Source organism: Amblyomma maculatum, unplaced genomic scaffold (assembly GCF_055883805.1).
Source record: "Amblyomma maculatum isolate TAMU_Amacu unplaced genomic scaffold, ASM5588380v1 scaffold_13, whole genome shotgun sequence".
In the NCBI taxonomy this organism is placed as follows: domain Eukaryota; kingdom Metazoa; phylum Arthropoda; class Arachnida; order Ixodida; family Ixodidae; genus Amblyomma; species Amblyomma maculatum.
The window spans coordinates 32514066-32539129 of NW_028146738.1; the positions used below are offsets into that span (position 1 = coordinate 32514066).

General features: G+C 46.9%; 1 protein-coding gene across 1 annotated transcript in view; it reads left to right on the forward strand.

Annotated features, from left to right (window-relative positions):
• The window catches only part of cutlet (chromosome transmission fidelity protein 18 homolog), a 163385-nt gene that overhangs the window by 129448 nt on the left and 8873 nt on the right, over nt 1-25064 (forward strand). Inside the window, exon 21 of the mRNA XM_084585871.1 lies at nt 9142-9211. Coding sequence (XP_084441997.1) covers nt 9142-9211 — 70 coding nt within the window. The remainder of the gene's footprint in view (nt 1-9141; nt 9212-25064) is intronic.

A 25064-nucleotide genomic window follows, 5' to 3' on the forward strand; every position in this document is an offset into this window, starting at 1 on the left:
GACAGAACTGCACATGCTGTGAACAATTTTTATTACAATCGAACAAAACTTTATGCTACAGGGAGCTCTGGAGAGTTCATAAACTATTGCTTATTCTCAGTCATGGGCAGGCAAGTGGAGCGAGGGTTCAGTGTGAATCGGCAAGTTGTCATGGAAAACCTGAAAGGTGTTTCTTATACATCCCAACTGATTGTGTGTGATGCTGTGGAAAGAGTAGGTGGCATAACTAATGTGAACATCTCACAAGAGCTGAGAATGTCCATGGCTTCTGCAAGACAACATTACCGTGCTTTTCTGGAAGCTAAGAAGAAACAGGAAGACGAAAATGCTAAGCAGCAGAATAAAAAGCTGTAGAAGATTTGAGGAAAAAAAAAAGAAAAAAAGAGATTGGAAGCAGCTCTTGCAGAGTTGAAAGCTTCTGAGGACACCTATGTCGAGAAAGCAGAAGCTACCAATGAAATAAAATGGATTATTAAGTCAAACAGTTTGAGAAAAACTAAAGAAAAGGCAAAAGAGATTGTGAACATCAATGCTGAACTTAAAAAAAAAAAAAAATGCCGAGCTTTCATGTAATGTTCAACTAATTTAGAGGAAATTAGCTTCCTTGGTGTTATGAGAAGTCTTGTGCAATAAATTTTATAGACAAGCTTCAGCCCGTGACATCAGTGAAGATGCGGCGGCGCTGTCGACAGCAGTGACTTTCGTGGTGTAGGCAAAAGCGCGGGCCGTCTGCATTGGATGCGTAGCGCTTGCTGTGTTTTCGGGCATAATTCCCAACATTTCTGCGAGCTGTGGTGTGGTTGATTGCGCCTCGAGGCACAAAAAGCAAACTGGCACTTCTTTTAACATGTTTCTTGCGGTAGGATAAAGATGAGAGCGAAGGGCAGCGGCGTTGAAGGCGACAAAAAGTAGACTCTTCGGTGAGGATTGCCTCAGCGATTACCATGCGTTGCAGTTCTTCACCGAAACTAGATCAGTTCGTTTGCAACCCTTAATTGTCATGATTGCTTTTCAGCGGCACGACGAATAGTGCAAGAACAAACGCCTGCAGCTCGTGCTCGTTTTGATATACTATCAAGTCACGAAGATCAGACGCGATATATTTCATGTGCGTATGATCCCGCAGGGAAGCTTCACTGAGTTCCATTCGCTTGCAGTACTGCCCGTGCATATGTTCACACAGAAATGGCACAAAAGCTGCTGTGAAAGTAATTGCAATTACCTTGAACGGTGCAGTGCGATATTGCCGGCAATAACAGGCCCGGACTTTTTGTAAAGTAGCTTTTCTCTGTTTGTACTTTCGTAAGTTTCAACGAGGGACCCTTTATCACCGGTTCTATAGTAAACATCGTTATGATCCCGGCAGTCGCGCAGCGTCATTTCTCATAGTTTTAAATTTTATTTTTGAAGGTCATTATAAAATCCTGATGAACGAAATAAATATCCACGTACAACCTAGCTCTGATTGAGCAGGATATTTAAGTATAGTTGGTACATGGAGTTTATTGTCCCAAAATGGAATAGACTATGAGGGGTGCAAAATAAGCAGAATAAGATGACGCGCATTTGAATAAAATATTTCTAGGTATATAAAAAAATGCTCAGCAGATCGTGAAAATTTCGCTGCAAGCGATCGTGGAGAATGTTGCATTTGCACTCATGCGTCTCTTCTATAGAGCAAAGAGAACAAAATCAGAGCTTTCTTACTGGCATTCATGATGTACTGTGATAGACCTTGCTACGTCAGTAAGATGAGACAGACGTCAAACGTCTTCTTATCGAGCAGGCGAAAACAAGTTGGCAGTGCACATTGCGACCATATGTTACAAAGAAAAAAAAAAGATTGTGTTCTTCTTATTAGATATGAAATTCTATGACTTAAATTGCTGGTAAAGTGAGCTAGAAATGTGATTTCTAGTTTACTATATATTGTTGATGATATTTTTCTTTAGAGTGAGTGCTTAAAGCAGCTCAGAAAGCCAGTCAATTGAGTTGTCATATGAAAAACACACTTCAAGTCATTCATATTGTCGTCCTCCTTGCATACTCTAGGAATAGGCCTGGGAGTTGAACAAGGTTGACTATTAGTCTTTCTTATACAATCGAACCCGAATATATCGAACCCGGGTATTTCGAATTTTTGGTTATATCGAACTCGTGGAATATCCCCTTGAAAATCCCATGTAAAAGTATAGGAAAGCTTCGTCGTATATCGAACTCAATTTCACCGGTCATTCGATATATCAAACTCTGCACCACGCATTGGACAATGCGCCTTCCCCAAAGACGATCGTATCATCGGTCATTTGCTGCTTGACGTTTTCAAGCCGCGCGCGGAAGGAATGAGAGGGCACAGTTCGGCGACGGCTGGTCTAGGGTACCGCCGCGCCCTTTCCTCAAAGGCGCCCACATCTGCGGTGATCGCTGCCACGCGCCAGCACGTGACGTTTGCAAGCCATGTGCGTGAAGGAACGAGAGAGAGCCAATGCAGCAGTGGTGTTCAGGAGAGGGAAAACGCGATAGAGCGAAGCGAAAGGATGTGCCCACTCTTCTGCCGAGCTTTATCTCTCTCCTTCCTCTCACTTTTCTGGTCTCCGTTTGCAGCAGCACGCACTACGCACGTGCGGACAAGGTAGCTCAGCCTGTAGCAGGCGCTTTCTCGAGTGTGCGCTGTGAACGCTCTGCGCGAGGCGGCTGACGTGCGATGCGCATTCATGGTGAGTCTCGTGTCGTAGTGCTGCACGTGCGCAGCTGTGGACGCAAAAGCGGCAGTTTTTTTTTTTTTTCGGGAGTTGTCCTTATAATTGTCATCAGCAGTACCGAAGTTCATGAACGTTCAACATTGTGCACAGCGCGAAAAACGAAGAGAGGGGAAGAAACACTCCAACAAACAAGCGCTTGTTTGTTTGCGTGTTTCTTTGAACAGCCCTTTGAACAGCCAGCAAAGAGTCATGCGTGTTTTTAGAGCATTGGCTCCAGATAATAGAGTGCAGGCACTCGATAGCATTCTGTGTCATGCCATCTTTGCAGCGCTTCAAAAGGGCCTCGTCGCCCAGCCTGGCAAAAACTGGCTCAAGCGCAGTGCGAACATGGCCTGGCAGAGGGTTTTTGTGTGGTGGAGGCTCCACCTGGTTTGCCAAAGCACGATTGAAGGCACACCATGAATCAACTCCTTGAGGACAGCAACTGTGATCTGGGGCTTCATCTGTTGAGGTCAGGTGCAACAGCGTAGCTTGCACTGCCTTTTTCATGCCTGCGATGTCGTGGCTATGGCTCCGCAAGGCATACCCATAGTAATTGGTGATCTTTTTTATCTTTTCTTGGGTAAGGTTGCCCTTTCCACCAAGAGATTGCCCTTGTGCCTTCTTTTTCTCAACCAAGTTGCGAAGAGCCGTCCCCATCCGCTTGTGGACATGGTTGAGGCAGTCCTTTTCGATGGATATATATCCATACACGCCTTCCTGGGTCAATGCATGAAATGTGCGGCTATCACCATCCGAAAGTATGGTTGTGTACCGCAACCCATTTTTTTCCAAGGACCTATTGAATAAAATCATAGCTGCTTCGGTCTCCATTCGTCCGGCATTGCAGTCAATATTCTTCATACACTTGTGGTTCACAGCCCAGTCACCGTAACCATCATCACTGGGATCAGGTGCCCCTTGGCACCCACGACAGTACCTCGAAAGCACAACGTGGTCCAGTACAAGGCCAGTGTACAATTCTATAATGCAGCCAACTGCAATATTTGAATTGTGGCCACGCGTTTTCCATGTGCCATCAAATATCACGTCTACATTTCCTGTTGGGTTCAGGAAGTCTTTGTATAAGTCCTTCACCACTTTGACATTTGCTGCTTCTGTAGCAGTAGCAACTGCCTGGCAAGCTTTCACCATGGTGTTCATGTGCCCCCTGAAAGTTTTGTGGTGAAGTCCTCGGTGGGAGAGGTTCATTGTTGCACAAAAATCCGCTAGAGCAGTCACTCCCTTCCCTATACTTTGTATGCCTTTCATCGCCCGCAGATTTACTTCAAAGGGTGTGATGCTAGATTTCCCGGGCACTCGTGGCGACGAAAAGTGCCGCTCGGCGAAATCGCAATTCGAACATGTGAGCACTAACTTCACAGCTAAGCCATACTCTCTTCCGCTGCATTTCGCGAGTTGAACACTGGCCATCCCACACTTGCTGCAGCTTGTGGATGCAAACAGCTTCTTCAGTATGCTCATATCAACAATTATATACTCAGTGCCGCGATCGTCGTCTACACTTAATGTGCTGACGTTCATCAGCTCAAACTTGCGGGAAGTCGCGGACTTCTTTGCCAATGGCGTCTTGGCATTATCTGCACATTTTTCGTGTCCCGCGCACTCCGCCTCCGTAAAAAACACTGTGTCCAAACGTTGAACACGCGAAGCCGCGTCCGTCGGCGCTGAAGCGACGTGCGGAAACGCCGAAGTCGTCGTTAGGCTTAGATCAGCCGGCTGGGCCGCTTCCGACGACACAGAATTTGAAGCGACTCGCAGAGCATCAAAAGTTGATATTTTCGACGGGCTAAGTCCAGGCGCATCCACTGAAACCGCAGACAATTGCGGTAACACCGAAGTTGACGCCGATCGGCACGGTCCAGCCGCGGCGTCCACCAACGAAGCTGACATCGACGATGTTGGTCCAGCCGCGTCCATCGGCAAAACTGTGGTCGACGAGTTCAATCCAGCCGCATCCGCCGACGGCCCTGCAGCTTGCGGCAGCATCGAAGCTGTAGTTCTCGATGTGGCACTCTTCTTATTCCACGCGCGTCTCCTTTTGCCGACTGCTTTTCGCGTGCTTGCTTTCAAGCGCGCGTCCCGCGCCATCGAGACACGCAGAACAGACACCAGGCAGGCAAATACACACGAAAACAATAACTGCGAAGCTAAGAGGAGCGAGTTAATAGTCAAGATATTTACAGGAACGATGAGAAAAAATGCAGAACGAGAAATGCTAGGAAACAAAGAGAAGCGCAAAAAATTATGTGCCAGCGGGCAAAAGCAGACGACGAAGAGTCGGCAACGCGGTCGCGGGAGGTGAGGCATGCGTCAGGGCCAATCAGAGGGCTGCGCCTCGGAGAGCGCGCGCTTTACCCAATCAGCGGCTGTCTCGCGACGATTCACCCCTTGCGGACGGATGGCGAAAGCTCCGCTGTGCGAAAACCTACAGCGTGTTGAGAGATGCCAGGAGAGAGAGCGGGAAACGAGCTTTCAAACGAGACCAAGATGGCGCCTATCGGTTCGCGCCGCGCGGAGCTACGGCGGCTTGAAAATGGTGCAAATTTTCGCGTTTGGCGTTCAATTTCGGCTCACCGACGTTTCTAAATTGCCGTTTCTTTAATACTTTGAGTAGGAATTGAGCTATAATATTTTGTAGAGGCATAGTCGGGACATTGAAGACTTCAAAACAGCAATTTTTGAAAATTGCCATTTTTGACCATTTTTCGCGATTTTAAGACCCACGTCCCCACTTAAGGAATTTTCACATGCCGACAATACAGTCGTGACAGATGAAGAGCTGACAGACGAGGCTATCGTCGGAGCATTCACTGGCGCAGAGGACAGTGACAGTAGCGATGACGACGATGAATCGGAACCTCTGCAGGTTGCGTCTCACCAGGAGGCTTTGAGAATGATCGACTAGTTGTGGGACTGTTTTTGCTAAGAACCTTCCACTGCACTATGTTCTGCAGTTGGATGCCTTGCAGAAAGATGTCGGCTAGATTACTGTGAAACAGACAATGCTTATGGATTATGGGTTTCTTCCCGCTACAAAATAAAAAGTGTAAGCTACCTCGTCCTCATTAAATGGGTAGTTTATGTTTTCTTTATTTTTTCCGCCTAACCCGGTTATAACAATATTTCCATGGATCTTCAGTATTGTTATAGGTGGGTTTGACTGCAATCAAACAGTCCAAAAAATTTGTTAACTTTAATCTTCAAAAAATCGGCTTTAGAAACCACAAACTTTGTCCCTCCATATGTTCCACTTTCAGTAAAACCTTCTTAATTCTCCTCATTAACGTGGAGTGCAGATAATTTTCACTGCCTCTCGTGTCCCACATAATTAATGCCCATGTAAACCTATGTGGTGAATCCTGAATAATCTGGACATTGGTGAGGTTGCACTAGTCAGTTTAGATAGACTCCCAAAGGGGTTCTGCATTGAGGTTTGACCTGCACTTCAAGCCATTACGTATCCATCTTCAGGCCTGAATTGCACATTACATTATTCTCTGCACACCTCTGATGCGCTGTGACATCAGGCATGGTGAGTTTGCAAGATCTTGCTGCCAGGTCAAGAAGTAGACTGGCCATGTAGTTTTGCTGTCTGATTAAGCGTTCAGTTATCTTTCACCGGTATTTCCATATTTCCACTTTTGTGATATATGCTGCAAGAGTGCATATTTGCATAACAACAGACAGGGCAGCTTCTTCTTGCTATAGGTTTGATATATATGCCTGTAATCTTTCCCAAACCTTAGAAGGTCATAGTCTCTTATGTGGTAAAAGAGGAAAAAATCTGGCTGCAATCAAAGTATGCGGTGCTGTTTGTTAATGCATGGCTGGTAGTCTTGGTTCCATGAGAGGTGTAAGAGGGCTCTTGCACAGCTGCCTCTCGCCAATTGATCAGCATTCTACACGTGGCACTTGTATAACGGGACATTCCTTACATTCCCTGCTTCGGGTCGAGGGTCGTGCTTGTCGACATGCTCAAGGTTAGGTAAATTCGACGTAAATACTAATGAAGTAATAGATTGGACAGTTGCCATCAGCCCTGCCAGGGTGGTCAGTGGTAAGGCACTCGAAAGAGAATATGCAGAGGCCACCGGCTAAGTAAAGTGTATACAGTCGGCGACTGATTTTTCGGACACCCAATTTTTCAGACTTGCTTGATTATTCGGACTTTTTCCCTGCTGTAGGACGTACCTTATAAAGTCAATGTATTACACGGCTAAAACGTTCGGAGACTCTAAGGATGGCTATTCTATTTTTCAGACATTCCAAGCGTCAGCCGAGCCAACTGCCACACATTTTGAGCGGTGTCGCCGCCATCTTGTTTGCTTACTTTTTCCTTCCATAGCCTCGAAACTGGTGTTGGCCTTTCGTGCCACTCCTCAGCTAAACTGACGCTGGATCGGGGCTATATTATTCAGCTAGCAGCTTGCGTTTCCGGAACAACGTCGCTGCTCGCTGCTGGAGTGTTTTTTTTCTTTTACCTTGATCGCTTCGACTGCCTGTTCCTCTGTGTGTTTGCCGTGCATTTCACGTGTGTTGCCGAGCATAGTAAGTAGGCCTAGCCGTGGTCGTGCTGATGCGAGAACTATGTTCTGTCGCTACTGCGGCTCGCATTTAATTGAATCTGCTTCAGTTCTTCAAGAAACTGTTTCCAGATTTTATAAGGAGCTTTTTTTTTGCGTGCAGCGCGGCAGCGAGAAGGCACTCAAGGAGTCAGTGTTGTAATCCTGTGGTTCATAGTGGAGAAGCAATCATCAATGTTTTCGTCGGCCTCGAAGGCACCGATGAAGCGAGGCAAGTACCTCACCGTGTCGATGGGGAAGAAAGCGGCTATTGTGAAGCTTGTGGAAGGTGGCCTATCACAGGCAGACGTCACGAAAGGGTTCCAGATTTCGAGACAACCTTTTCAGTCTACATAAAGAAAAAGCGGAAGATTTTGGAGGCCGCAGAGAAGGCGACTGGGTGTCATCAGAAGAATATAAGCAAAGGCACCTACCCAAAGCTCGAGGAGGCCCTCGTGTGGCTCAAGTCAATAGTGGCCAGCGAGCTTCCTGTCTCCGGTGGCCTCCTCAAACAAAAAGCTGAGACTATAGCTCTTCAAATGAACATTGAATGTTTTAAGGTCAGCGACAGCTGGCTAAGAAATTCCAAGAAGCGTCTGATCTGAGTGTTGTCGCGGAATAGCGCTCTGGGAAGCTGCAGTCACTCTTACAAGAGTACTCGCCGAATGACACGTTCAGCTGCGGCGAAAACAGATTTCTTTTTAAGCTTATGCAGGAGAAGACCTGCCTTTATTGGTGGCTCCTGCCATGGTGGAAAACATAGTAAGGAGTCGATTACAGTTTTGGTCGGCAGCAACATGTCGGGGACAGAAAAACTGCCAATGCTCGTCATCGGCAAGTTGAAAGCCCCAAGGTGCTTCAAAGGCATAAAGACCTTGGCTAACAAGAAGGCATGGATAACACAGCAGTTTTTAGAAGGCTATGTTAGAAAACTGGATCGTAAGTTTGACCAAGAAAGCCATCGAGTTTTGTTGTTCATTGACAACTGCACTGCACACGGGCGCATCCACAACTTGAAGGCTGTGCGCGTCGTTTTTGCCACCGAACACGACAAGTGTCCTGCAGCTGATGGACCAAGGTGTGATGCGAAACCTCAAGGTCAACTATCGGTCACGCTTGCTTTCAAGTGTGGTGGTGTGCCTCGACAGTGGGAAAACCTACTCTGTCGATTTGCTTGGTGTACTTAGTATGCACACCGGTGCGTGGAAGTCGGTGGCACCCACAACGCTGCTCAATTGCTTCTGCCATGCGATATTTGTGCTGAATGACGAGTCGGCTGCTTTGTACGAGGAGAGTGTCGTCGAGCAGCTGTCAGGCAGTGAGCAGCCGTGGTCGTGCTGATGCGAGAACTACGTTCTGTCGCTACTTTGACTTGCATTTAATTGAATCGGCTTCAGTTCTTCAAGAAGCTGTTTCCGAATTTTTTTTTTTTTTGCCTGCAATGCGGCAGCGAGAAGACACTTAACGGAGTCGGTGTTGTGATCCAGTAGTTGGTGGTTGTGGTGTGCCTCGACAAGCGCGCACCGCTGCATTCAGTATGGTGGCAGGCGAGAAAAATGACCGATTTCGCCCATCACCGCTGCATTGGAGAACGCTGCAGTCGCCGCACATGCGTTCCGTGACGTCACATTGTTTACTCGAGGGAGAGGTCTATTTGGCATGCTTCGATGGAGCTTGCATAGGGATGTCTCACCCATCTTTACTTTTTGTATTGAAAATGCTGTTGGTACAGTACACTGAGTGGCAAAAGCTGCGTTTTGTGCGTAAATGTTGGTTAGTGACATTTGTCTAATACTTGAAATTTTTGTGTGCAGCCCTGTAGGGATTTCTTTGGCCGCTGGATTGAGAGAGCAGCTGCTGTTTTGACTCCAGTGCCATTGCCAGGTGGGTTCATCATATCTTTTGCTTTTCTGCTGCATCACCCTTATAGGCATAATGTGCAGATGCGAACGAAAAGACCAGGGAGGTAAATGTACACTTACAATATATTTTCACATGCTGAAACATTGTACATGTTTATTTTTCAAACTTTGAAGCAGTTTATTTATCACTAATTCCATTGAATTGGTGGACTCCTCATTGATGGATATCTTCTAGGCTTGTGAAAACAGTGATTTTGAACATTTACATGGATACAGTGGAATTTCATATAGGATTCTCACAGGAATTGATAAATAAATTTTATTACAGTCGAACCCTGATATAGGTCATTACTGATTTTGAAAATTTATTAGGGACCGCGGAAATGTCCGAATTATTAGGCTGCCCTAAAAATGAAATTTTATAGAAAAAATCTCTTTATATAACCTTCTGGTTGCTACTTTGGTGGAGAAAGAGGTCAGCAGTTTTGTGTCCATTCTAGTGCTTGACAGTCTTGCAGTGCAGTATTTGCATAGGTGACAGGTAGCAAATGGCGTTCAGTAGCTGTACTGCCGTGGCCACACTGCGGGCAAACATGTGGACTTAGATGAAGTCCAGACATGAAGTTGAGCCTGCCACTGTGAGTTTGCTGAACCACCATGTTTTGAGGGTGTTTCACTGCTTAGGAGAGGCATCGGCCCAAAAGGTACTGCACCACTTTGCATGCCAGCACCTGCCATGGAAAGATCTTTTGCAGCATTTGAGCTCTTGTTTGCGTGCTTGTGGTTGTTCTTGCCAAGTACTTGCTGTCATCACGTTCCAAGAAAAGGATGAAACTACAGTAATTAAGTTATGGCGCATTTTCTTGTACTACTTGTAGGGGGAAGCAGTGATGGGCAATTGTTAGCCCTTGGTGTTAAAATGGCTGTTCAACTCGCTACACATCTCGTACCGCTCTTTCCCACTGGTGGCATGTGCCGCAGTGGGCATGCGGAATTGAGTCAGCCTCAAACAACAGATGTATCAGTCATTCTATTCTCATGCACTATCCTGCCTCTGGAGCTCAAAAGCTGTGCATTTGCTCAAGTAGGTAACTGAACTAGAAATTGCACAGGGTAGCAGTAGAACTTGGGAGATGGTTTCTGGGAAGAACTATGCCCACCTGCATGGGGAGAGAAAACTGCCACAGAAATGGTAAGGTTATGAACCACTCATTGTTAAAGGCAGATATGTCATTGATTTTGGGCAGCAGCACCTCAGAAGCAAATTAACTTCCCCAGGCCGCTGTGGGTATGAATGTGCCAGTGTCGGAAATGCGTCCTAAACTGTGCTGAAGACAGGCACTGCTGCACTGGTAGCATCCTGTAAGTCACCAGCTATAGTAAGTGGTTAGTCATGGGTGGCAATGTTTAGTTCCATTGACCTTGTTGGAAGTGTTACCTGACACGTGTATCGTCAATAAAAGTTGAGTGGGCCCCCTACAAGGGAATCGCCATGAAGGGAAGTCACGTCTGATCGTTTATTCACTCCCCAACCGGTGCCCATGTCACTCATCGCTGTGTACATGTGCGTCCATTTGTCTCCACGAGAAGACTGCATCCTTCCTTTCCATTAGTAGCAGGAACAGAGACATCGGGCTTTAGCATTATTCTTGACTTCCCTCCACCTTGACAGTACAAGAAGTGCTGCTTTGAATCCCTCAAACAGCTTGTTACTTGCCTCTCACTTTGAGCAGCATTTTCGCATTCATATTTGTCTTTTTAATGACTGTAATGCCCGTATTCACAAACTGACCTCTACTCGACGCTCCCACCTCCACTCCTTGGAGCGGAGAATATAGCCGCTCCTCCACTCCAGGGCCGATTCAGATTCATGAACGCCCCTCGGCGTTTCCTCTGACAAGTTCACCTCGAGAATACCTCCTCCACTCGAAGCCGCGCAAGTGGCGTATGGGAACGAGATTAAGGTGAACTGTTGGCCCGAAAACTGCGTGCTGAAGTGTGCAACAAGCACAGTTTTTCATGCCAAGTCTTGTAAACAACTTTCGCAAGCGACCTCGACGTTAACAGTGCGGTGGACTTGTTTTATGAGCTGGTTGAAAATCGCGGCTGCGAAAAATGGCCGAAAATGCTTTTGCATCTGGCAACAGTCGCTGTTGGTGACGTAGAGGTTACGCAGAACATGACGTAGGCTTCGAAAAATGGTGTGACTACGTCGGTTTATTTTTTCGTGGGAGATCTACTCTCGGCCTTTGCCGCTTTGGCTTTTTTGTTATTGCCAGGCTATGACATACTTTTTTTTTATTGCCGAGCTTTGACAGACATCAAAATATATTTCAGGAAAAAAAGAAGTAAACGCCGCCAACACCTATGAGCATGGCTCCTTCATAGGGCTCGGGCGGCTTGGGGGCGAGCGGTGAAAACACGTGTGCTGCTTCGCAGCGCGTTGCAGCTCATGTACATTGAATTCGACTCTCCAGAAGCAAATGCTGCGTTCGGTTTCCAAACAAGTTGAGAGCCCTAATTGAAAACATTCTTGGAAAGCCATGCCCTTCGTCGGCCGCAAATATCCCTCCGTGGGACGGGCACACCAACGCGCTCCCTCGACAGCGCCGCGCATCCGAAGATGTACTACGTACCCTCGGGCGACGGGCAAGCCATTGATGCGCGGGGTACAGCACAGACGTTCGCATAGTCCCACCGTGCCTATGTGCCCCCCTGCTTACTGCATGCAACCCGCTTTTCCCCTCACAAATTCGCCGCCGTCTGCGGAAGTGCGAGGGCGAGCCGCGGAGAGTTGCGCCGCCGCTGCTTGATTCTCGAGTCTGGCCGCGGGCGAGCTCACCATTTACGGTCAAATCACGCCCCAACTGCACTCGGTGGGCTCCAGAAAGTTGTCCATTTATCCGGTGACGATTTGAAATGTGTCCGCGCTACACACACACACACACGCGCAATGCGATGATGCAACGATCAACACAGCACAGACGTCGGTGGCTGATCACGGTTATCTATGTTCGGCGTGAGCGGCAGGGATGGACAGAGGTTAGCCACGGCCGCATCCGTAAAACGAGTGCCAGAAGTCCCGGGTCACTGTCACTCTCAGCTGATGCTTTAGAGAAAGGTTCGGTGCATTCTCGTCGTATCTTCTTTTGTGAAAAGTTTGCTATACCGGTAGAACGAATTCCACACTGGAGGCGAGCGATGCGATGTCGGCCATGTTTACGAGCGAAGTGACGGTCGAGAAGCGGCCAAGGTAGCGTCGTCGGAAACTCTAGATTCTCGAGAAAACTCAAGTTTTCTCTGCCGCTGGAGGAGTGATTCGAGTGGAGATTGCTTTCTGAAAGGAAAAACGGGCATCGAGGGCCGCTTGGAGTAGACGTTCGAGTGAAGGCGTGTTTGTGAATACGGTGGTAAGTAATCCTGTCAACGTGCGTTTTGAAAACAGTATTCGCGGCTCGTTTTTCAGGATCTGAAGCGGCTCGCAGGGATAACGTATTTACTCGCTTAATGCTCGCGCTTTTTTGACGGAAAATTGATGCTAAGTGGGGGGTGCGATAATTATGCGAGGAAAATTTTTGAGCAAATGTTTTGCAGCGCTAAAAGCAAATATAAATAGGTGCGAAATGGGATTCGGAGGTGAGCTATTGTAAATATAACCAAAACATTACTTTCAAGCAGAACTTACCCTTGCTATAAACCCTTGTTACTCTTGTTGTTGTTATAAAAGTACAGGGTCGCCAAAAGTACAAATTGCTAAAGCACTTTATTTACCGCACGCAGCCTTATTATCACTCCCCGCGTTCCGTGGTATAATGCTCACAGCAGACCATACAGTTCTACTTTTGATTAAAGACTTGATTCGAGTCCGTGTCGACTCTGCAATCACTGTCTCCATGCTACGCAGAACTCGATGTCGAAGTGCCTGCTGGCAGCGCGGTTGCCATACTGTAGCCCATACTCAAAAGCTTTCACTTAAAGCAACTGTATAACTTGCGTACCGCCCCACCGCGATGCGGTACCAAGAACACGGTAGACAGTGGAACAAAGCAAGCAATACGGACGGAACAAAGGAACAATGACGAGACGCGGAGACACCTCGCAAAATGACGACTACAAGTGTCATAGAGGTAAAAAAAAAAGGCGAGCATAACCGATGATGATGATCTACCCGAGCATGCTATCGCCGCCTGGTAGCGCATGCACACACCAAAGCCAGCTAGGTTCAGTAGCGATCCAAAGATGGCGCTTGTTACTACTAGCAGACGACTCTTGTGGTGGTAAAATTGGTGGTGCCATGATTATGCGAGGAAAAAAAAATCTCAATTTTTGACGCCCAATGTTGGGGGTGCGAGCATTACGGGAGTGCGAGCATTATGCGAGTGAATGCGGTAAGTCAAATAAAAAAAACTTTTCTACTAGTCTGAGAAACTGAAAAATGCAAAAATGAAAAATCCCACTGATTTGACAATAAACGCCTGCTTTGCACTGCTCCTCCACAACTGTTCCTTGTCCTCCATGTGCGTGTGCTGCGCCGGCTGGCATGTGTCTCTCTGCACCCGCATACATGGGCTGCATGAATGCGCGATCTCCACCGGCAGTTCTGCACGTATGTAGTACAGTGGAACCCGGATATATCGAACTCGAAGGGGATCGCGAAAAAGTTCGATATACAGAAATTGGCTTGTGACGGCACTTACGATGCGAAAAAACGATACCGTATTTGCCACGTAATCAACCCACTCACATATGAACCCTCTCTCCACTTTTGCTCCCGAGAATTCGAAAAAAAAAAAAAAAAAAGCTTTAAGGCCAGCTCGCTCACATGCAGGCGATTGAGCGATCTCAGCGACGAGCGGCAGCAACAGAGCGAAAAATTTCCAAATTGTTGGAACTGCGTCCCGCTCGCCGCTCGAGCCACCGCGGCAGCTCAAAACAAGGTTTCTGTGTCGCTGCAGCAGAAAATTGCGAGCGTTTTCGCTTGCATGCCGATGGTGCGCGTCACTCCGTTTCGGTCGTTGCATCCACAGCTCATTTCTTGGCAGCGTGCCAAGACGTTGCGCAGCGATAACGTCAGGGCGCGTTTATCTTTTTATAGCTCCTCCGGTGGCGGGGAGCGAACTTGGCAGAGTGCCCGTGATGGCTTGATTGCACAAGTCTGGTTCGATTTATCACGCCGCGCTTGGGGCGGGCGTCATGATCGCAGCAGCTGACGGCGAGCTTCCCTTGATTCATACATGCAAAGATAAACGGCTCCCGCAAAAGAAAAATAAAACAAAAAAAAATTATTCCAAAGGACTTCCTCCAAATTGTAGAGCAGGTCGGTGCAATGGGATGACAGCAGGCTAAACAATTGGTATGGCACGGGGCTCCAACTACGCTCTGCGCTGCTACTCGTGCGGGAGGTCGGGTTACTTCGCTTGTGTGTGTAATGTTCGGCAAGTGCCCCTCAAAGATTCGCGTGCAGATGGTGGCCCGCGCGGTGGTGCTCCGGTTGAAGAGGGGACGTACCCAAGGAACGCGGGAAACTAGAAGCAGCCTTCGTCGAGAACTGCAGCGATGGGGTCCTTCAATGGCTGTGCGAAGTTTGTGCCGAGAGATTGTGGTAGGCAAATTGGCAGGCGCGAAGGTACAGTGTATGGTAGACACAGGATCTAGGGTGAGCCTCTTCAGGTTGGATGTCAACGTTACTAGAACCAGCTTCAGTTTAAAAACTTCAGTGGCGCGCGGCGCTGCAGTCAAACCAAGCTTCACCGTGTGGTGCGTTTGCCGGCGGCTGCAGGCGCTTCATCTGCGCATTCGCGAGTTCAAAGTGCTGACTTGACGCCGTAGAACCTAACAGCTCCGGATATATCATGAATTTAGCATTCCTATTTCCTCTTTTTTTTTTATAGTTCACTATGTTTATTAGATTTCAGTCATATAGACGGCGTGGTTTGCTAAGTGGCCACTGCACCTAATAACAGTGCCGAGAAGGATAGGAAGCGAACTAGAGCACTGCGCAGGCCTTATTTTCCAACCCGGGTACATCATTTCAAGAACGAGCCCAGCCTGGGTTCATTGCTCCAGGCCTGGGCCCACCCAGGACTCATGCTGACATGAAGCAGGACTGAACCGGGCCCGCTTTACCAAGCCTCAGCCTTGCCCAGGCCCGGCAGTCAGTCTGAGCAGACTCCTTAATAATGTACATTTATGGCAAAAAAAGAAATGCTTGACATTTTTTTATTCTATCATAAATAATTTAGTCCTCATTTATATGCAACAGTACATAAAAGAGTGAACATTAAAAATAATGCGGTACAAAAATTCCAAGCACATAGAAAAAAACATTTCCAAAAGACTGCATGAATTGTCATCGAAAGAGCGCAAGACTGTACTATCAAAGCTGTTATCTGAGCTAGTTGGTGGCCAGATTCGGATATAGTTGCTATCACACGAGGAACTGTCCACCTATTTTCTTTATGCATCTGCCACGTGCTCTAGCTGCTGTATCTGAAGCGAGATATATTGTATGTGCTAAGGGCCATAATTCTCTGTTATCTGAATTGCTGAATTAGCGCTTGTGGGCCTGCTGTTCACGAATTTTTTTCCTTTGGTCATGACTGTATTTCATGTGTAATTTTTTAGTGTACTACTATGTGTGTACTTTTGATGTAACCAACCCACTCCTTAGTCCTGATGGTATCTTTAAAGTAAATAAATGATACTGCTTAAATGTTTCATAATCACAAATGAAGATTTAAGGTTTAACCCTTTCACTGTCAGGCATTTCTGGCTTTGACGCACCCCCAGTGTCTGCTTGGTTTCAGGGAACAAGCATAGCGATTTATTTAAATTATGATTGCTATACAAATAACATAGTCAATGGAATATACGTATTTCTGTGATCTGCAGGTGTTGTTGAATAACATCATCATTATCTGCCTGATTTTAAATTAAGTAAATGAAAATATAAGAAAAAAAACTGCTCGATACTTCTTGAGAGACCGAGTCCGAGCTGGACTCGTATTTATAATAAAAGAAGCCATTGCTCCAGTCCACAGTCAAAGGTCTCTGCGGTCACCCATCCGAAAGTAACCGCGTGCGCGGAGGGCGCACTTTCGATGGCACGCACAACTGAGATAAATGGCACGCTGTGAAATAAAGATGACACGGGAGATGGAAAGAGGCTAAAACAACCTCCTTTGCTGCTGCTAGCCACAAGTAAAGACGCGGCAAGAGAAAGCGAAAGCAGCAGTCGACTCAAGTGTCGACCTATTGGAGAGACAACGGCACAAGCCCCGCATCGTAGCAGACATGCCAACAAAATGAAAATAAAAACCTGTAAACCTGCGGCAGATGGCAGAACAACCCTTGAACCCGTAACCGCACACACGTGCCGCATGATCGCTTAGCGCGATAGAGTAGCGTGCGCAGTGCGGCCGTGCCCCCTAGCAAAGAAGGTGGCGAGGGGAGGCACGGTCGCTCCATATTCTTCAGTATAAACGTATCGACGCAACGCAGGGCGAAAATACGAACTTGTAGAAAGATTTAACAGATTGCGCAGCCTGTCCTAATTTGCCAGCTCCATGCTTAGGACGAAGTCTTGAATGCACGATAGAGAATGTACCGGTACATCGGTGACACTGTGGGGGAGAAGCACGAAAACGTACTGGTACGTTCTTGATAGCAAAAGGGTTAAGAGCTATAGATTACAAGAATTTTAAATATGGCTTCTTGTTAGCAATTAGCTCTTGGGCCTATGTTATTTGCTCAATCACACAGACTGTCTCCGGCAACTATGCCACAAGAACCTGCGTTAGCAAGGGCAGAAGAAAAACCTACATATTCCTGTGAAGAGTTCGATGCCGTACTCCGCATCTCGATGGAGACAAAAATCAAAACACCTGTTTATTGTGTATCTATTTGTGTTTGTTACCCGAAGATTCCTATCGTTGTACGCACTTATTCAATGCCGTTCATCTTAGCGTAAGAAGTTTTTGGTTTTCTTCGGATGGGGGGGGGGAGCTAAGGCAGAGAAAGGCAATCTGAATAGGCGGCTGCGTGTTGAGCAGTCGATTAAAGGTCCTTGTCTAGCGGCTCTTATGAGACTTCAAATGGCCAGTCACTGAGGGAACACGAACACAAAATCAAGAAGATACAAGAGTGCCCTCTACTAGATCCGACAGAGTGTGCTCACTAAGGAGTATATATAGTTCTCTTATCCTTCACCTCCTTGGTGCTCACTAATTGCCGAAAATTCCCACTTTTGTAGGCGCGTGCTCATATAAATGAGGTTTGTGTCATGCATTGCAGCGTTCCATGAGACCTATACCATAGTAGAGCGCGCTGCAGGGTTTTGCGCTTTTTCCTTTTAACTTTTTCATTTGTGTTGTTGGACAGGTGTGCCCACCCAAAGTAACTTGGGCAAACCAATGTCGCTGATTAAAATTGGTCTACAAATGAGGTTTCTTTCATTCGGCATTAGCAAATGTACAGTAAACTCGTTAACTCGAAGTTGTAAAATCCAAAAAAAAATTTTGAGATAAGCGGAGTTTCGAGTTAAGCAAAATGCCAAAAAGTTTTGGTGACAATCCCTGCGCGCCGCTGCTGCTAATGCCTGTCGTCGCTGGTGCACACCGCATGGAGTGACGGGACTCTGCGACAGAAAGGCACGTTTTCAGCTTTGCTTTGCTACCGCCCCGTCGTCGTTCGGTCAAGGGGTGTACAGTTACGCTATATTCTGTTTCTAATACTACACAGCTTGAAATACAATAACAGTAGTGAAATTTTTTGTAATGTATTGCGTATAAAAAAGGTCGCAGCGTAGCGGTGTGCTGCTACACTGCGATGCATACTTGCATTGCAAGCAGTGATTTTGTCCTGCTCGTTTCGAAAATATCTAGCCACACTAGCCTTTTTATTTTCCTTACTACCCTACCAAGCTTTTACTGAATTGTCTCGATGTGCTCATATATGCATGGATCAGACGAAGTGAGCATCTGCAGGCTTTTCGCTCCAACTGGACTAGGAAAACAAACTTCTCTAGCAAAAAAAAAATCCAGGACGGAAATTGAGTAGTCTAAAGCTTTCCGCGATTGACTGCCTCGCGAGCTGCTTTCAGGTGACATGCAAAATTTTCTAGAAACCCAGAACCTGAGTGCGACAGCGACGAATGAAAATGCTTTGGTGGCCCTCGGCCCGTCACGCCCATCGACGCTCCACTGTTCAAGGGGAACTTTTGTAATAAATGCAAAAGAATTCTCAGGAAAAACAGAATTTTATTATTTTGGAAGGAACTGGGGGGGGGGGGGGGGGTAATGCTTGCCTGCTTCGTGTTGGCATTCGGCCCGACAAAAAAGTCCTCGAGCTACTGAACGCATCGAATAAGTCGGTCGTCGCCACTGCATTCAACTTTGTTGCGGCGCAAGCGTTGCGGACACCACATACACAACAAAAATCAAAGTCAACGCTTTGTGCACGTAGCGCGACAAAACATCTGCACAATCACTAAATCGCTCTTGCCGGTATTCACGTGCGAAGGGCAGCTGACTGAATCACGCTGAACTGACTGCCCGATAAAACCCATCAGCCCCCGCGTGCGAGTGGCGCTCACGTGACTGCTATCAAGGCGAGAAACGTGTCCGCAGGAATTTTGTATTCGCTCTTCGAACCTGACCACGTTCGGGATTTAGTATAGGAACAAAGCGCTCGCTCGGATCTCCTATCACCTTTTTGTAAAGACCTTTGCCTTCAGCCCTTCCGGTCAAAATTTCGAGAGATCCGCACTACGCCCGAAAAATGCTTCGAGATAAACGGGAGCTAATACATAGAACATATGGGAGGTGTAGGCACGGCATGGAAAATTTGCGATGCAAGTTAGCGATATGCAAGTAAGGTTTGCTGTACATTTTGGGGTTTATTCATAAATCACTTGAGCGATTTCAATGCAGACCATACAGCTAGCTTCAGCCTGGCCTGGGTCTGAAACTTCAAGTCCTAGCCCAGCGTGGGCCCTGCAAAACAGCCATTTTCAGGCCCGGCCCATGTAGTGCTATAAAACGAACCACTTTTTAATCCTGCCTACAAGTTCATTTTTAAGGCGTGCATATGTCCTTGAGTCCTTTTCATGCTTAAGGTCCCTCACCATGATACTATGCACCCACAGTCACTTAAGGGGGGACACCCCTCTTAAAACTTTTTTCCTTATTTATGGGTTGATCTGACTGAAACTTGCACCATTAATGTACTTTTGCATGCTGATTTCAAATATCTGATTAGTTTTCTTGTAGATGAAATAGCTTTCAAAATATTACCTAATTCATGTTCTTCGTTTGGAGGTGAGTTAATTACTAAACACTTTATGGCATGATGAGAATAGCCCTACCAGAGTGATCTAGAAGGATCATAGAGTGCCGCTAGTCATGAATTAACGTGGTAGAAGAATTTGAACCAAAGTTACAATAAGTCAAACTTTTATGAATAAAAGCCCAGGTTTGCACCTAAGATCGATAATTAATTCTGTAAATGTTGCCGCATAATAACTGTACATATTTTTGTCCTACGGCACTGTCGAAGGTTTTCTGTTTCTAACAAGACAAGAATGAGAGCTATAGCACAAATAGACTAAGAGATATCTCTCCTCCAAAATTGCAGCACCCTCAAAATTGCAGTTTTGAGAAAACGAGGAAAAACACTTCACAGCATGTAGGTGTAAATTATGTCAATGATTGATATGTCAACAAGATCAGAAACAGGTGGAAAGTGATCTGAAGCGAAAATTAATGGCCTATGCCAATTTGAGCCAAAGTTACGCAATAGGAAACGTTTGAAAGGAAAATTCCATTTGGGTACCGAAGACAACATAACCTTCTCAGCAAATTTTCTTTTGTGGTCACTGCATTTACCTTGGTTTCATGAGACTCGCAGGATTCCCTTTCTAGAAAAAAAATTTTCAAAGCAATAGCAAGAACAGGACCAGAGATATTGATCTTTAAAAAATGCAACACTACCAAAATTGGGGGATTGTCGGAAGCACTCAAGCCTCACGGCATTTAATCAGGAAGGGCAACCCCAAAGACCTCATGCTATTAAAATGCACCAGGAGCATAGTCGGGGTGCATGCTGTCGCGGTGTTTTCTTTTTTCTGTTTTAGCAACGCCAAGCGAAGCCGCCCGCTTCTTTGCAGAACGTGCGCTACGGCGCAAGTCCTTTTCTTCAGCTCTCCTGGACCCAGTTGCTGTTACATTTGTACTGCATTCTTGCAGAATTGCTGCTGCTGTATGCTTGCAGCCGGCATTGAAGCGCAGCACAGCTTCTGCTGTGGCTGCTTCCACAGCAAACAGTGATGAGTGCCGCTCTTTGTGGATCAAGGTCCAGATGACCGAGTGGAAACTTTCGTTCGAGTTCTGGGTCTTCCCCCGAATGCACCTCTGCAGCAGGCTCTTCTCTGATAAACGACTATAAACAGGCAAAAGAGCATCAGCCACATCTCTTGGCAGACTGTAATTGTGCTTTGGTGCAGGCTCCTCTTTTGCCTTTGCAGCGTTGTGGCGGCACCATGACTTATCACCGGTAGGACACAAACTGTGTTTGGGGCAGTCATCAGTAGATGTGATGTGGTAATATGTCGCCATCACAGCTCGCTGCATGGCATCCACATCACCTACATTTGATCGAAGCGCTCGGCCATAATATATTGCCAGCTTGTCAACTAGATCAGCTGTCAGCCTTCCTCTGCCGCCAAGACTTTGCTTCCCTGCACCCTTGTGTCTCTGCAAGAGGTTGCGCAAAGCTGCTCCCATACGCTTGTGCACGTGATTTATGCAGTCCTCTTTGACTATTTCAATGTAGCCATAGATTGCAGCATCTTTAAGAGCACTGAACGTGCGACTGTCCCCATCGCATAGCATGGTTGTGTAGCACATGTTGTGGCGCTGCAGAGATCTTTCAAACAGAATTTTGCCAGCCTCTACCTCCATTTGACCAGCCTTGGAGTTGGTGTTTTTTTGGCACTGGTGGCGTGATTTCCAAAGTTCGTAGCCGTCAGTGTTTGGCTTAGGACCAATTTCGCAGCCCAGACAAAAGTTTGACAACACCACATAATCAAGCACGTAACCAGTGAAGAGTTCCACCACGGCACCGACGCCTATATGTGATGAGTGTCCGCGCGTCATCCATGTGCCGTCGCAGCACACGGCAATGTTCCCCCTATGCCCAAAACACAAGTCATCGTAGACCTTCGCCACTGCCTGCGCGGCTTGTGCCATAGCGGTCGTGGCGGCTCGGGTAGCAGCGGGTTGCAGTGTGTTCTTCAGATGCCGTTGAAACGTCTTGTTGTGCATCCCACGCCGCGACAACCCCATCGCCGAAAAGATATCGTTCATTGCTGTCTGGCCGTTACCGGTCGACAGCATTGCTCGACTAGCCAGAATATTCAGCTCAAAAGGATTGCGCCTTTTCTCGCCGTCAATCCTCCGCGAGTTCCACTCGGCCGCAATCTCACCGCAGTTGTCGCACAGCACGATCAGTTTTACGGCGAGGCCATAGCTCCGGTCGCTGGTAATTAAACGCACGCATCCACGACACGTTTTGCACCGCACGGCATCCAGAAGGATATTCACAATGCTGAGGTCAATTACCGCATAGGAGGCCGTTCCGTCCGCATCTGACTCTGCGGACGCACCACTTGCATCGGCGAACAGCGCGGTCTTTCGTGCCGTCGCCGGCGTCGATACCAGTCTATCAAGCGTAGCCTGCTCACGGGCACTCACTTGAGTTATGTCACTGTTAGTGACAGGCGCGGTATCAATACGTACACGACTGCAGTCGGCACGAAGAACGGCGCCGTTGTCCAGCGGAATCGGAGAAGCGTCGCCGCCCGCAACGTGATCGTCACACAATCCCGCAGCACTGGCACTTGCTTCTTGCACAGTATGCAACGAAGTCGCATTCTTAACGCGTTTCTTTGGTTGCTTTCGCCCGTACTTGTGCAAAGAGCGGTACTTCTTCGCGCCTGGCATGACTCTCGCGTTGCACTAGTGTGGTCGGCAGAAAGACAAAATGGCGTCACTGGGAGTCCGCATTTCAGGGCTAGCTTGCCGGAACCAACCAAACGACGCCATTTTGATCACGTGCCTTAACCGGCCAATAGTAGCGCGCGCTGCATGCTATCTTTTTGTTTGTTTTTTATGGAGAAGGCGGAGCGCACAGGGTTGCTTTCCGAAAGAAAAAATAAGCCGAAAGCGCGCACTTTCGAACGAGACCAAAATCGCCGCGGTGGAGCGCGTAGTTCTCATGCGCCGGGCGATCGAAATTGGGTGTCGTTTGTCCACAATTTAAAGGGCAGTGGGTGTGGTACTGCATTTTTTAATCGCTATAACTTCATAAATACGCGGGGTATAAGGATGAAAATTTGCGTGCAGATGCGGAATGGTGCGAGGAATACGAAAATGAAAAAATTGAAAATCCGATTTTCAGGCCGATTTTCGGTGCCAAAGAGCCGTGTCCCCCCTTAATGGATGACTAAAACACATGCTCAAATACCCGCCCACACTGACCGAGCCCGTTACATTCCGACAATTCTGAAAAAAAAAAAGCTGCACGGTGTGAAGAAATTAGCATGACAACTTGAAGATGAAAAAAGCGGACGAACGCAGCGCGGTCGCCTGCGTTTATCTACAGTTCCATACCTCTCCTAGTTGCCGCACTTTCTGTTCACAGCAAAATGCAACACCAACTTGTCTAGCAGCATGTTTAATGCAATCAGTAGGGCAATCATACTCGATACAAGCTGTCCAAAGATATATGCATATTTGATGCTGTAGCGCATTATTTGCATTTTATCACAATTCACTAATTACAATACTCAGTACAGAAGTGCAGTTATATTATTCATAAGCTATCCAACGATATAGGATTTGATACTGCAGCATGAAGATATATATTTTAATCACGGATAACTAATTAATGACAAATCAATAAGTCCTACACTTAGTCCAGCGAAAGTATACTTTACAAAGCAATCAAAAATATATTACTTAATGATGTAGCGTTCAATATAGTCACAATCAACTAATTAAAGGGTAACAACAGAGAACTACAATTAGTCGAGTGCAATGATATCAACATAAGCTACACAGCCACTGCGGACACATTCCGTACACACATTCCATACATGGCGGGTAAGAAACAAGTAAAGCTATGCATTAAAATTGCTCATTAATATATACTCATGCATGCTCATTTCATTTCGGATTACTTAACCAACAACTGAGAATAGTTCCTATTGATTCTGCCAAATTACACGACCGGCAGTTCCTCATGCCGCTATTCTGATACTTCACTATTCCAATTGCCAAGTGCAGCAGGAAAAAAATTTCAAAGTCTGCTCTCGAAGCTTTTTGACACATAGACAACTTATCTTAATTAAAGCATGCACACACAGCTAGTTCCTCAAAAGCAGGCGTATGGCGTTTGATTGTTCTCACAAATCGCGCAAAATATACCAGAAAAGTATAGTCTTTCCAGTTGGCGAAAACCAGACCAACATCTCGTGCTGAGAAAAACAAGCGCTCGCATTATTGCTTCAAACAAATTATTACTTCAGAAATGCTGCCCTTCGTCCATCGTGCTATAGCTTTCGCTGCCTCTCCAAGGCGTCAATCAGGAGCCAGTTTCGACCGCCACGCCACCTATTCCAGAAAGAGTCTAAGCGCCACCCGCGATGTACAGCGGAGGCGGGGAGTTTTCAAACTGAAACTGGTTCTAGTAAAATTGTTGGACGCTTTGGTCCCGATTTCAGAGTGATTGGGAGCGGGTGTTCAAAAAGCCAGAGATTAGTTGGACACTGGTAGGCATCACCGGGGTCCCGTTATGCACTCGGGGCCAATTTCAGATCCCATTGGTGCTTGGCAGACGTGAACTCAATGCAGGATTCTTTGTGTGTGACGGCAAACTAATACTGCCCGTTGACCGCCTGATCGGTCAGAATATTCTGGAGCAGGAGAGAATAGCCCTAATATTAACGCAGGGTATACTAAAAATGGGTGAGGACTGCGTTCCTATAGTCAACAGGGCCCAAAAAGAGAGCGCAGTACATGGCTTGAAGTGCAATGGCAGTTACCCATTGGTCGCGTTAATCCAAGAAACGGTAGTCCCCGCAATGACTGAATGTATTGTGTGGTGTAAATCCTTACATGATCCACCAGTTAGGAACACTAAAATAGTAGAAGTGACCCTTCTCGAAATAAATGGTGTAGTGGGTGCATTGACGTTGGTCACAATACAAAAGAACGCCAGTTTCCCGGTCAGAGTGGCGAACGTTACACTACAGGATATTACTCTCGGCAAGATCGGCGATCTGATTGACGCAGAAGTCTTAGAACCAGTTTTTAAGATAGGCACAGCTGCTAGCGCGGTTAGTACTGAAAGCTTACTTCCGATGTTCAACCTGTCTCATGTGATTGGGGGAACAATCCTGAATTGAAACTTCAATCGCAGGGAATAATGTGGTACAGTCGAACCCGGTTATATCGAACCTGGATATATCGAAATTTGGTTATATCAAACTCGGGGAATATCCCCTTGAAAATCCCATGTAAAAGTATAGGAAAGCCGCGTCATATATCGAACTCCGCACTGGAAAGTGTGCCTTCCCCAAAAACGATCACATCACCCTTGGCCGTTTGCCGCGTTATGTTTTCAAGCCATGCGCGGAAGGAATGAGAGGGGACAGTTCGGCGACGGCTGGTTTGGGCAGCGCTGCACCCATTCCCCAAAGGCGCACGCATCTGCAGTTATCGTTTCCCACGCGCCAACACATGACGTTTGCAAGCCATTTGCGTGGGTGTGCCCATCCTTTTGCCGAGCTATCTCTCTCCTTCAGCACGCGCTAAGCA